The sequence below is a fragment of the Penicillium psychrosexuale genome (assembly GCF_028828465.1).
Source record: "Penicillium psychrosexuale strain IBT 29551 chromosome Unknown utg000004l, whole genome shotgun sequence".
In the NCBI taxonomy this organism is placed as follows: Eukaryota; Fungi; Ascomycota; class Eurotiomycetes; order Eurotiales; family Aspergillaceae; genus Penicillium; species Penicillium psychrosexuale.
The window spans coordinates 3786127-3798157 of record NW_026643189.1 but is presented as its reverse complement, the minus strand read 5'-3'; the positions used below and the strand labels follow the sequence as shown (position 1 = coordinate 3798157).

Genomic DNA, 12031 nt, shown 5'->3' with positions numbered 1-12031 from the left:
AGACACCTTCTGGTATAGCTGCCCGGTGCTCCGTAGGGGTGACAGGGGTCAATCCCACCAGTGACCACACGTGCGAATCCAACATTTCCGGCCCTGCACAAGCCATGTCTCAGATGGCTGAACCGTTTTGCTAGCTAAGGATTTTATCTCCACCGGAATTCCGAGGGGAGTTGGGGCCCTGCCCTGAGCAGATTCGTGTTACCGAATATGGAGTTGCATGTTCGGTAGATTAATTCGATGCAGGTGCTGCGCTTGGGCCTGGCGTGGGTTTCTTTTTAATCTATTTTATGCCCCTGCCATCTTCTTTTTGGTGCTGGGTGCGCCGTGATTGGGTGGTTCTTTTGTTACTGAGGCTTTTTAGATCTGTCAACGCCGGTATTTGACCGTTCCTTGTGGTGTTCGCATATCGGCTTTACATACCTTAGTGGGCACGGAGTAGTACTTGGTGTGGTATTTTGGTTTATTGCAATGGACTTTTGTTCGATAATGTACAGGGTTGGCTTTTTTTATTTTTTTTAGATTTTGTTGTAGACTCATAACGATCAAGGCTAATAATTACACATGGCTTGAAGTGCATTGGGATAAATGTATCAATTGCAGTTCAGATGGCCCCTTGCCAGACGCCTGGATGAGAAAATGGAAATAGAACTTTGAATAGTAACAGAAAGAGTAGTGAATGAGGCAGAATTCACTCCTGCATCTCCGTGTCCTCGGTAGTTTTCGAAGGCTCGCCGAACAGTTCGTCGTCGTCGTTGTCTTCAGTGACAACCTTTTCGGCTTGCACTTCTTCTTCCTCGTCCTCGTCATCGTCGGCAATACGACGAGACGCCTTGCCACGACGACGCGGCGCAGCTTCTTCAGCAGGCTCGTCATCGTCGCCAAACAGCTCGTCCTTGTCTTCGCCAGCAGACCGAGCAGCCTCTTCATCGTCAGAGTCAACAACCATCTCACTGCTCTTATACTTGCCAGGCTTCTCAGACTTGGCAGCCTGGGCCTTCCCGCCCGGTCGGCGTTCCAAGCGGCGTCGCTTCTTAGGCGCCGCTTCGCCCTCGCTCTCGGCCGCGCTGTGCACAGCATCGGCTTCTTCTTCATCCGCGATGAAATCATCCCCACCCTTCTTCTTGCGCTTGCTGGTAGGCTTCTTCTTGCGCTTGACCCGGTCACCGGTCTCGGAGTCGTTGGTCAATTCCGCCTCCTCACGAGCGCGCTCGTCTTCAGCGCGCTGCATGGCATGTCGTTGCACCTCTTCGACCATCTGCGCGCGTTCCTCGGCGATACGCTTCTTACGCTCCATCTCGACCTCCTGGGCCTTGCGCAGCTCCTCTTCCCGGATCCGCGCGGCTTCTTCGCGGGCTTCACGGGCTTGCTGAAGCTTCGCGGCATTCTTCTCTTCGTACTCCTTCTGGCTCTGCATGGCTCGGTCAAGCTGCTTGCTGATGGTGCGGCCCATGTTGGCTCGCTGCTCCAAAGCGGCGCTGGGGTAAGGCGGGTTCTCCTCCTTGGAAAGACGCTCGAAGGTTTCAATGGCCTCCTTGAGACCCTCCGCTGCCTCTTGGACATCCTGGAGCGTCTTCTGGGTAGGCTGCAGACCGTATGCAAGCGAGGCGATTTGGTTCTGGACGAAAGCAACGTTGAATTGCAGGTGAAGTTGATCCGGAGAGACGTCGCGTGCGCGCGTGGCGTAGTCGAGTGCTGTCTTCATTGCGGCCAAGTTCGCCTCCTGCTTGCCTCGTAGCCACCATACACGACCAAGACAAGCCAAGATTTGCACATCGCGTTGGCGATCCTTCGACAACGCAGCTTCGTAGTGTTCGATTGACCGTGAGAACTGACGGAGCTCAGCGAAGACATGTCCCAAGTTGAGGTAAACGCTGGGGTCCTTGACCGTATCGCGAACCTTGGACAGGATTTGGACAGCAGAGCTGTGGTCTTTCTTGTCATCGACCAGGGCGATCGCAATACCTTGGGCCGCATATGCGTTCTTGGGATCTAGCTGGAGAGCCTTGTCGAAGAACTCCACAGCACGCTGGTAAATCTTGCGACGCTTTTCCTTGTCTTGATCTGTGTCGCGGCGCATGTCACGGGCAGCGAGGAGATGAACATTGCCCATTCCAGTCAACGCGTAGCGATCATGTTTGTCATAGTACTGCAACGTGTGCTTGAAATGGCGTTGCTCGCTATCTTCAGCAAGGTTGGCAACTCGTTTCTTCGCCTTGCTAAGATACCATCCGTAGAGTGCCCGAACTTCCAGATTCGTGCTGTCCGCTTCGTAAAGCTTGCCAATCTTCTTAGGGCCCTCGTCTGTGGGGCTCTGGCGAAGGGCAATATATGTAATGCGTGCATTAGCTTCCGTGTAGTCAGAGTGACGCTCCAGAAGACCTTCGTAGACCTTCTTAGCTTCGTCCCACATGTCGGCTGCCTCGTAAGTCCGTCCAAGGTTGTAGCTAATTGTGGTGACGAGCGCATCGGTATCCATGCCATCCTCTTTTTCCTTGGACTGCACGCAGGCGTTGAGTGCAGACTGGAACAAGCCACGAGCTAGAGCGATCTTCTCGCTCTGGTATAGGAAGCAGCCCATGTTGTTGAGGAGCTGCGGCGGGAGACTCTCCCTAAGAGCAGCGTTCATCTGATCCTGGTCCTCGATGTCAGGTCGAGCATCTTCCGGAATTTCAGCAATCTGGATCTGTTCCAGTTGGGTCAGGCACTGCATGCTCTTATCAGGAGCTGTGCCCTCGTAGAGACGGGAAAGATAAACAAGAACCGACTCGTCGGGGGAGATATTTTGCTTCTCGTCCTTCCACATAGAGCGCACTGACTCAAGCAAAGTGATGGCTCGCTTTGCCTCAGTCGACTTGTCTTCCTTGCTGCCTGATTTCTGAGCAGCGAATACTTCTTCCGCGTGAATAGCAGCAAGGAGGATCATCGCCTCCGGGTTCTTCGATTGCTGAACAATCTTCTCTAGTTTGAATTTGGCACCGTCAAAGTCCTTGTTCGCGATCTGCATTTGCACAGCGCCGAATTTGGCGGGAAGATAACCCTTGTCGACTCCACCGCGGGCTTGATCGGAACGGTTGTAGTACTCCGTGGCATGGGCATCGTCGCCTTCATAGTGCGACTTGCGACCGAGGAGGTACCAGCCGTCACTGGCAATAGACATAACATCTGTGTGCTCGATGGCTTTGCGTGCCAATGTCTCGACGGTGGGATATGATTTGCGGAGGAGGAAGTAGCTGGCAAACAGGGAGCAGGTCATCGGGTATTCCTTGTCCAGCTTGAATGCCTTTTGGGTGTATTGAGTCATGGCTAATTTGTACATTGACCCAAACATAGGGTCGGTGGTGGCTCGGCGAGAGCTGTCGTGGAGGTAGTAAACTGCCAGCAGGACGTTGGCAACCTTGGACTCGGGGTTCTGCATAGCGATGACGGTTAGTTATGGTGAAAAATAAAACCTTGCGGAACTTCCTCTCGCATACCAGAGACAAAGATCTCTCCCAAGCTACCTTGGCTTGATCCTTGAAGCCCAGCTGCCACAAGCAACATCCTAGACCAATACGAGGGTCAGGATCTGTGAGGTTAGGCATCTTGATCAGAGCCTTTTGGTATCCTTCTAGTGCATCTGCGTATCTTCCTAGCATGTAATGCGCGCGGGCACGTCCCAGAATAGCCATGATGTTCCGGCCACCAAAGGCCTTGGATGACTCGTCGAAGCATTTCAGAGCCTGCCGCAGCGACTCGACTCTTTCCGAGGTATCAATCGCACCTGGACGAACAGCACGGGGCGGGTATAGTGATGCACGGAGGAGACACAAGACACCACGCGCCAGGAAGAGAGGAGGATAAGCCGGGTTGAGTCGCGAAGCCTCGTTCAACGTCGACGTCGCAAGTTGGAGGTAGTGATCTTTGGTCTTGGATTCCGAGTATAGTTCCCCTTCGGGTGCAACTCGAGGGGCATGTCGGCTCTTTAGCAGCAGCATCCAGCAGATCCAGCCCAATAGGCCGAGTTTCTCCTTTGTCGCTCCGTGGGCGACGGAGGCCAGACCCTTAGTCAAGATGTCGATGGCATGGTCGATCTGCTTTCGCTTCGCGTAAGCGAGCGCAATGATCACCCAGAAATTCTTGGCCGCTTTTTCGTTCTCCAAGAGGGTGCAAAGCTCAGTCGGGTCATCGGGGAGCTCGAGCAAGCTGACTTCGACTTCGCTGTCGAAGCTGGACGCGGGAATATCGATAGCATCGGGGATATCGGAGAAGCGCAAGCTGCTCAATGGGCTAGCTGCAGGTACAGCATCACCGTTCAGGCCATTGGTTTGGCCATTCTCAAGAGGCGCCATGGTGAGTCCGGGAACGGGAGGGATGAGGCCACTTTGCGAGTCGGTATGGGATTATAGGAGCCTCAACTCATGATCAAGCGAGGCGATCCATCAAAAAAGGTCAGAATCAGGAGCGATAAGGTTAGCGACCCTGAGTTTGGAGAAAACGCGAAAAATTGACTCTCGGAGACAACAGCCCGGCGATGAGAGGTGAGAATTGAACGATTGGAGTGGCTGGGCTGCACCGCCACAGGACGCCACACCGCATACAATAAACAATACAACACCTTTTGGACAATTGAATGATCACTTTCCGATGATTTCTAGATGAATAAAAGCAAAATAAGTGGAGAAAATGGCATTTACTAAATTTACTAGTAGAATACCTAGGTGCGGTATTCATCCCTGCACCCAGCTTGTTACAAATTTGCAAAGCAAAGCAACACTGAGCAGCACCCCGAAGATAAGACTAAGCTCACTCCAGTGGCGCAGGCGACCATAGGACTCAACATATCCAGCTGTAGCAGCAACCAGCTGGCCATCTACTGCATTCTCGGCTTTGATCGAACCGGCCAACTCGGATGGGAACCGGCCCGTTTCGAAGTACTGATCCATAAGTTGATCCTTCTCGGTCCAGCGTGCTGTAAGCCAGTCCTCAAACTCCTTCTGGTCATCAAGAGGAATCTCCGAGACGTTGAAGCGTCTCCAATGCATGTTGACTGAGGTCGGCGGTCGTCCTTGCAGATATGTGGAGCGAAGAGTGAAGTATTTATCGGGATAGCTTCCCTTTCTATAGACGGACTTGTGAATATCGTTCTACTGGGATATAGGGGGAGGGAAACATACGGTGGCCCTTCATAGGCTATGGTGCAGTCATACACCCAGTCTACGGTTCCCCGCAACTGCTGAAGACAGAAGAACAGCCCTGTAGACCGCGGAAGAATCACGTGCTTGAATGAAGGCAGTCCCTGTTTCTGCCCCCAAATGTCGCTGCGTCTCTTGGTATTGGTGGACAGGTTTGTCCCCTCGGGGAAGATTAGCAGCCACATGGGATCGTACTGCGGGCGGGCTGAGTTGGAGCCCCCGTAGACTGTCTTCAACTTCTGCAAACGATGCTCAAGCCTTGGCTTGTCAGACGTCCACTTGCGAGCCATGAAGATAAAACCGTAGAACATCATGCCCGTGCCCACCAATGGGATATACTTAAGCGACTCTTTCAGGATGATGAAGAGGCGGCCATGCATCTGGTTGGTGTATGCAACCCACCAGAGGTAAACCCAATCAGTGTAGACCTGGTGGTTCGAGATCAGAACGAGACGCTCCGGGAACCTGGTCTCCAGTAATCCATCTTTCGATAGATGGATCTGCCCACGCACGCTAGCATCACCACTGACCCGGAAGAGCGTCGGAGAGCTCCATTCGGTGAGAGCAGCGAGGACCAGTCCGAAGCTTTGTTTTGTATATGCCATATACGAATAGTAGTAACGTTTGTTGATCAGATACAGCGGGGAGCCGATTACTTGCGTCACGCAGATCGCTATAATACAGCAATCCACCCATGTCATCAGCAGAAGCGAACGCAGTAACTGCATGGGAATGCCATGTTTGAGACGGGGCTCGGAAGGTGGTTTGGTCGAGAGCTGCTGAAGATCCCCGAGATTTGCGGTCGGCGGCTTGCGCTGTCGAACCTCGGCAGACTCCATGGTAGAAGTTCGGAGGTTCGGAGATCCCTGTTGTTTTAGAGACTGAGAAATGAGGTAGAAATTCAAGTAATAGACTGGAAGCTAGTGAATGCTTCTACGGCTGTACAGAGCCCGGTCTGGTCGGATGTGGAGAATCGAGATAGTGATGATCGATAGTATGGGCTGCAACAAAGCTAGGCAGAAGCTAGGAAATGAAATAAATTGCCATTCCCTTGGGGAAAGAAGGGGATTATAGTAAAAGAGATTGTTAAATCAAAAGAGATAAGTGTTGCGGAGCTGAACAGTTGGAGAGTTGAATAGTTGGAGGGGAAAATCAGGCGGATCCTGGTGGATCCAAAATGACGGTCACAGCCTCATAACGTCACCTGAGTTTCTTATTATTTACTTGACAACTTTTTCTTTGTGATTCATCCAATTCTCTGAGATACCGGAGCTATACAACTTAAAATCAACTGTTGTGTCAGCTCATTATACGCCAGTTCCTACTTCAGGCTGAAAGATGGCGCGTTGATGTGAGCACCGACCAACTCGAATACTCGCTGATTGGAGTCCTCCGGGCTGATACATATGACCAGGGTCGATAGGCCTGCGATTCTTCTTACAACATGCTCTGCGCCATCATCCGCAGGAGCCCGCGCAGGAGTTCCCGTCTCGCCTTGCGCCAGCATTTTTCCACGTCTCAACCACGTCACGAGGTCAAAGACATCGGCTCTTTGTCTCAGCGCCTAATACCCAAGTACCAAGGTGTGGCTTGGAGCTGTCCTATTGGAGCGGTCTTATTTTGTTGATAGGAAGACTAATGGATTCTCAGAATCTTGTGACGGAGAGCTGCTGTGTCTCCAGTGGCCAGCACCGCCGCGAAATATCTTCTTGGTGCGCAAAGATTGCGCCCCGGCGGTTACAGATTCCCTGATTGAATTCGTCAAGTAAGATCGAGAGATGCCCACGGGAAGCGACTTGACGACTCAAGGCTGACATCTACGAGCCATGTTTCCTCTACATACCCATCTATCTCGGTGATTCTCGAGTCAAAGACTGCCGCCGAAGTACATTCGTCGCTCTCTTTTCCCGTATACTCGGTTTCTCCCGACGAGAAAACGACCGCCCTTCATGATAAAGTCGACCTCACGGTGACACTGGGCGGCGACGGTACGATTCTACATGCAGCGTCGCTTTTCGCGACCTGCTCAAACGTTCCACCCGTTCTATCATTTAGCATGGGTACATTAGGCTTCTTGGGTGAGTGGAGGTTCTCAGAGTTTAAACGTGCTTTCCGAGAAGTCTACATGTCTGGTGCCGGGGCAGGTGATCGAACACCTGTGTTGGAAGGCCCAGAAGCGACAGTCACACAAGAGATTGAGATGGGCCCGACCGGGTGGTCTTCCGTCCGGGGAAAATCAATGGGCTCTACGCGCGGGGCACGCATTCTGATGCGCAATCGGTTGAAGGTAGGACTGTTTACTGCTGACGGGACCGAAACGACGCCTATCCGAACCAAGACCGACCAGGGTCAGGGGGTGTATGTGATGAATGAGCTCCTCATTCACCGTGGCAAAGAACCGCACTTGGCTGTGGTAGATGTGTTTGTGGGTGGGCGGTTCCTGACTGAAGCTGTGGCCGATGGAATCATAATTTCCACACCGACCGGAAGTACAGCCTACAGCCTGAGTAGCGGTGGTAGTATTGTGCATCCGCTAGTCCCAGCCATCCTTCTAACGCCGATCTGCGCGCGTAGCCTCAGCTTCCGGCCATTGGTGCTCCCTTCCAGCGCCCCCATCACACTGCGGCTAAGCGAAAAGAACCGTGGACGCGAACTCGAGGTCAGTCTGGATGGTGTCAATTTAGGCCAAGGGATGGGAGTTGGTATGGAAGTCCGAGTTTGGAATGAGGAGATGCGTCATGGGAAGAATGAGTGGCAGGGTGGTGTCCCCAGCGTGATGCGACGGAGTGTGGGGGGTGAAGCGCATGAGGGCTGGGTAGGTGGATTGAATGGCTTATTGAAATTCAACCATCCATTTGGCGAGGTATAACATTGTACAATAATAGAAGAAGGATAAGAAGATCAAACACGACCCCGTACAAATTATATCAAGTGGTAGACCGTGGATCCAATCCCCTTGGGAGCTGATGTGATTGGCAGAGGCTTGTTTTCTGTAGATGAACTTCCCAAGTACTCTCGGCCCTATCTCAGGGGACATCTCTTCCCCCCCCTTTCCCTCTTCATTCTTCCCCAACACTCAACTTGCGATTCTTTTATTGATTCTTTTAAGTCTGATATCGCGTTGCTTATTCTTGAGCATCCTCGCAGTGCGAGGACCGCTCCTCATTTCTAGACAAACAGGTACCTATTCTACCCCTCCTTCGATTCCCTCGATACTACTCTACTCTCCCGTTATCCCGGGAAGTGAGTGTGTTCGAGTGATTCTCTCCACAAAGAGAAAATCCCTGAATTGTTTTTTTTCTAGGGCATCCTCTCCCTGAATGCAGTTGCTAATTCCTGTCTAGTAACTAGCGCTAGCCGGTCTTAGGCCTCAGGAGGTCTCGGCGCATTCGTTTACCCATACCCCCTCCCGCCCCCCTGCGCGACCTGGGAAATCCCTTGAACAATGACTTCGTATGGGAAGTACGTAGTCGCACCATCTATCCTTGGAACCCCGAATCTGGTGGAATTTTACTCACCCTCCATAGCAACATGTACGCGCCGGAGCAGTTCATGAATCCGGGGCCAGCCCCCCGGCCCCCTACCGATCGACCCCCCAAGTTGACTCTACCCACCAACAGCACAACATCCTCCTTTGGTCAGATGAGCTCGGACTCTCCGATCACACCGGGTCTGTCGTCGGCAAATCTCTCGCTTTTCCCCAACACCAGCAGTCCCTCGCTGGCTGTGACCCGGAGTAACACTACCCAAAATGGAATCTCCATTATCAAAGAAGGCACCGTCCGCTGCAAAGAGGACAAGTTTTTGGCCACTTGGAATACGCGTTACTTGATCCTGCGCGAATTCAAACTCGAGTTTTTAAAGAGCGATTCCGGCAAGGTAGTGATTACCTTCCCTTTGTCCACGGTCACCGCTGTCGCTCGCTCCGAGGATTCGAAGATGGCCTTCGAGGTCACTCGCTTGGCCAACCCGAAGGATGCAAACTCCAAAACCGCTCTCCTTGCCCGAGACCTACCTACCAAGACCATCACCTGCGAAGTCAAATCGGACGATGAAATCTACGAGTGGATCGACAAGATCTACGAGCGCTGCCCTGGCATGGGCGGCGTCAGCAATCCGACAAACTTCAGTCACCGTGTTCACGTCGGCTTTGACCCCAACACTGGCGCCTTTGTAGGCTTGCCTCCAGAGTGGGAGAAGCTTTTGACATCCTCGGCTATCACCAAGGAAGACTACAAGAAGAACCCTCAGGCTGTCATCGAGGTTCTCGAATTCTACTCAGACATCAAGATGCGTGAGCAGAACCCGCAATACTATGCTGGGATTAACTCCCCGCCCAATGGTCAACCCAAGGCATACGGTAGTAGTGTTGGAAGCTCCATTGCACCCCCACGTCCTGCCCCACCAGGACCTATGCAGCGCCTTGATAGCAGTCAGTCGAAACAATCTGAAGGTTCTATGCGCTCTGCGTCATCTTCCGTCGGACAGGCGGACCGTGCGGCAGACCACCAACAGCAAGTTGACCGGATGAAGGAAATAGCCGATCAAGAGCGTCGCCGCGTGGAGGAGGAACGTCGCAACAAGGAGGAGCAAGATGCTTACAACGCATCCATCCCGAAGGGCCGTCCTACTATGGCTCAACAGGAGCTTGGTGGTTATGGCGGCGACGACTCGTCACAGAATAGCCGCTATCAACCAAGCCGCCCAGCCCCTCAGGCTCCAGGCTCTGCTGCTCGCCAGCAAGACCGACAGCTCACCGCACAGCGTCCCGCACCCGCGCCACCGTCGCAGGGTCCTTACGGCCAAAGCGCAGCACCGGGCGCTCCTCGAACCGATGACCAGCAGGGCTCTCCAAGCTCCCGCAGTGACCCTCGGGCCCCAGGTTCTGCCAACCGTCCCCAGCAGAACGGTTCTAAGGCCGGACCCCCTCCGACACGCCTACCGGCCCCCGTTCAAGCTGTGAAGCCGTTGAATATTGCCAACAAGCAAAACGGGACCAAGAACGTCCCCGATGGCGTTCGCCTAGCCGAAGCCGCTCTTACGAAGAAGGCAGAGCCGCGGAAGGAGGTGCGCATGTCAGGCATGTCAGAGAACGAAGTCATGGAGCGGCTGAGGTCTGTCGTATCCAAGGATAACCCGAACGAGTCTTACAGCAAGCAGCGCAAGATTGGTCAGGGTGCATCTGGATCCGTTTATGTGGCACGGGTCAAGGAAACCGCACCTACTGGTGTTGCCCACGAGCTTTACCGGACGTATGGCCCGCGCTGCCAGGTGGCCATCAAGCAGATGGACCTGCGCAGTCAGCCCCGGAAGGAGTTGATCGTCAACGAAATCATTGTCATGAAGGACAGCCAGCACCCGAATATTGTCAACTTCCTTGACTCATTCTTGCAGGAATCAAGCAATGAACTCTGGGTTGTCATGGAGTTCATGGAGGGTGGCGCGTTGACCGATGTGATTGATAATAACCCTGTAATTACTGAAGGTCAGATCGCGACTATTTGTTTCGAGGTATGTTTTCCATCCAATGTTGTTTTTTATCCAATTACTGACGTTTTTACCAAAAGACTTGCAAGGGTCTGGCCCATCTGCACAACCAGAGCATCATTCACCGTGATATCAAGAGTGACAACGTCCTCCTTGACCGCGTTGGCCATGTCAAGATCACTGATTTCGGCTTCTGCGCCAAGCTCACCGAACACAAGAGCAAGCGCGCTACCATGGTCGGAACCCCTTACTGGATGGCACCCGAGGTGGTCAAGCAGAAAGAGTACGGCCCGAAGGTCGACTGCTGGTCGCTGGGTATCATGGCCATTGAGATGATCGAGTCGGAGCCTCCTTACCTAAACGAAGAGCCCCTGAAGGCTCTCTACCTTATTGCCACCAACGGAACCCCCCGTCTCAAGAAGCCCGAGAAGCTCAGCAAGGAGCTCAAGGCTTTCCTGAGCGTCTGCCTCTGCGTCAATGTCCACAGCCGCGCTTCTGCCGACGAGCTCCTTGCTCATGAATTCCTGCAGACCGGATGCAGCCTCGCTAGTCTAGCTGAGCTGCTCCGCTGGAAGAAGGCTACTAGCTAGTAAATAACTGCTCTTCACCTGCACAACTTGAAGCAACATCTGGATCCCATTTACGCGCGTCCTCGATTTCCATTCACGCGCGCCTTCGATTTCCATTCTCACAGGAACCACTCTTCCCGTGTGTTCTTTTCCCCGTCTTCTTCACTGCACTCTGCATTGCAGATATCATTGCGGCTCTGTTCTCTTTACTTACCATACAACCCTGGGCGTGGATAATCTGGCGTTTGATCTGTTTTTTTCTTTTTCCCCTGTCCAACTTCTTTTCGATGCTTGCACAAACACATACCATGTTTCCCCCTATGACGTTCACGATTTTGCAACTTGCACTGTATCATGTGCCCTTGCACAAAAGCGAAGAATAGTTTAAAATCCGATGTGACTTTGACTTGATTTCTTTATTAAAAAGAATCACCGTTTACGTGCATTGAGCCCTGGTGTATGTAACCTTGGGCTCTTTGTGCCGTACTCAGCCAGTTGTCCAAAAGGATATCAAACAAATACATGTCTTCACATAACCTTACGGGGTCAATTTCATACATGGTTCATCACCTATCTGACTTCATATCACGAACAACTAATCGGGTACTTATGCCTCTGTCCTTGACAAGACAATGGGGCTTAGGATAATCTAAATACCAGTTGTATCGAGATTGATATCAGAGACCACTACCATACCATTTTTAATGTCAAATATTTTTTATTGAAAATTCGTCTGCACAATTGAAGCCCGCTTTAAGACTACCCTCGAGTTAACTGAGATCAAGGCCGCAAATGCGGCCAATT

At 52.4% G+C, this 12031-nt stretch overlaps 4 protein-coding genes across 4 annotated transcripts; 2 read left to right on the top strand and 2 right to left on the bottom strand.

Annotated features, from left to right (window-relative positions):
• Positions 1 to 688: 688 nt before the first annotated feature.
• On the bottom strand, positions 689 to 4328 carry N7518_007306 (putative RNA polymerase II transcription elongation factor (Ctr9); the record flags this gene model as incomplete). The annotated part of the gene is made up of 2 exons (XM_057188233.1): positions 689 to 3409; positions 3474 to 4328. 2 exons carry the CDS (start codon positions 4326 to 4328, stop codon positions 689 to 691), a joined length of 3576 nt encoding a protein of 1191 aa, XP_057039936.1.
• Positions 4329 to 4706: 378 nt separating this feature from the next.
• On the bottom strand, positions 4707 to 6010 carry N7518_007305 (lysophospholipid acyltransferase family protein; the record flags this gene model as incomplete). Its single annotated transcript, XM_057188232.1, has 2 exons — positions 4707 to 5097; positions 5154 to 6010. The coding sequence occupies 2 exons, from the start codon at positions 6008 to 6010 to the stop codon at positions 4707 to 4709; spliced, it is 1248 nt and encodes a 415-aa protein (XP_057039935.1).
• A 605-nt stretch (positions 6011 to 6615) lies between these two features.
• Positions 6616 to 8040, top strand: N7518_007304 (NADH kinase POS5; the record flags this gene model as incomplete). The annotated part of the gene is made up of 3 exons (XM_057188231.1): positions 6616 to 6754; positions 6822 to 6936; positions 6996 to 8040. 3 exons carry the CDS (start codon positions 6616 to 6618, stop codon positions 8038 to 8040), a joined length of 1299 nt encoding a protein of 432 aa, XP_057039934.1.
• Positions 8041 to 8616: 576 nt separating this feature from the next.
• Positions 8617 to 11248, top strand: N7518_007303 (serine/threonine protein kinase CLA4; the record flags this gene model as incomplete). The annotated part of the gene is made up of 3 exons (XM_057188230.1): positions 8617 to 8633; positions 8699 to 10682; positions 10739 to 11248. The coding sequence occupies 3 exons, from the start codon at positions 8617 to 8619 to the stop codon at positions 11246 to 11248; spliced, it is 2511 nt and encodes an 836-aa protein (XP_057039933.1).
• Between the last annotated feature and the right edge of the window lie 783 nt (positions 11249 to 12031).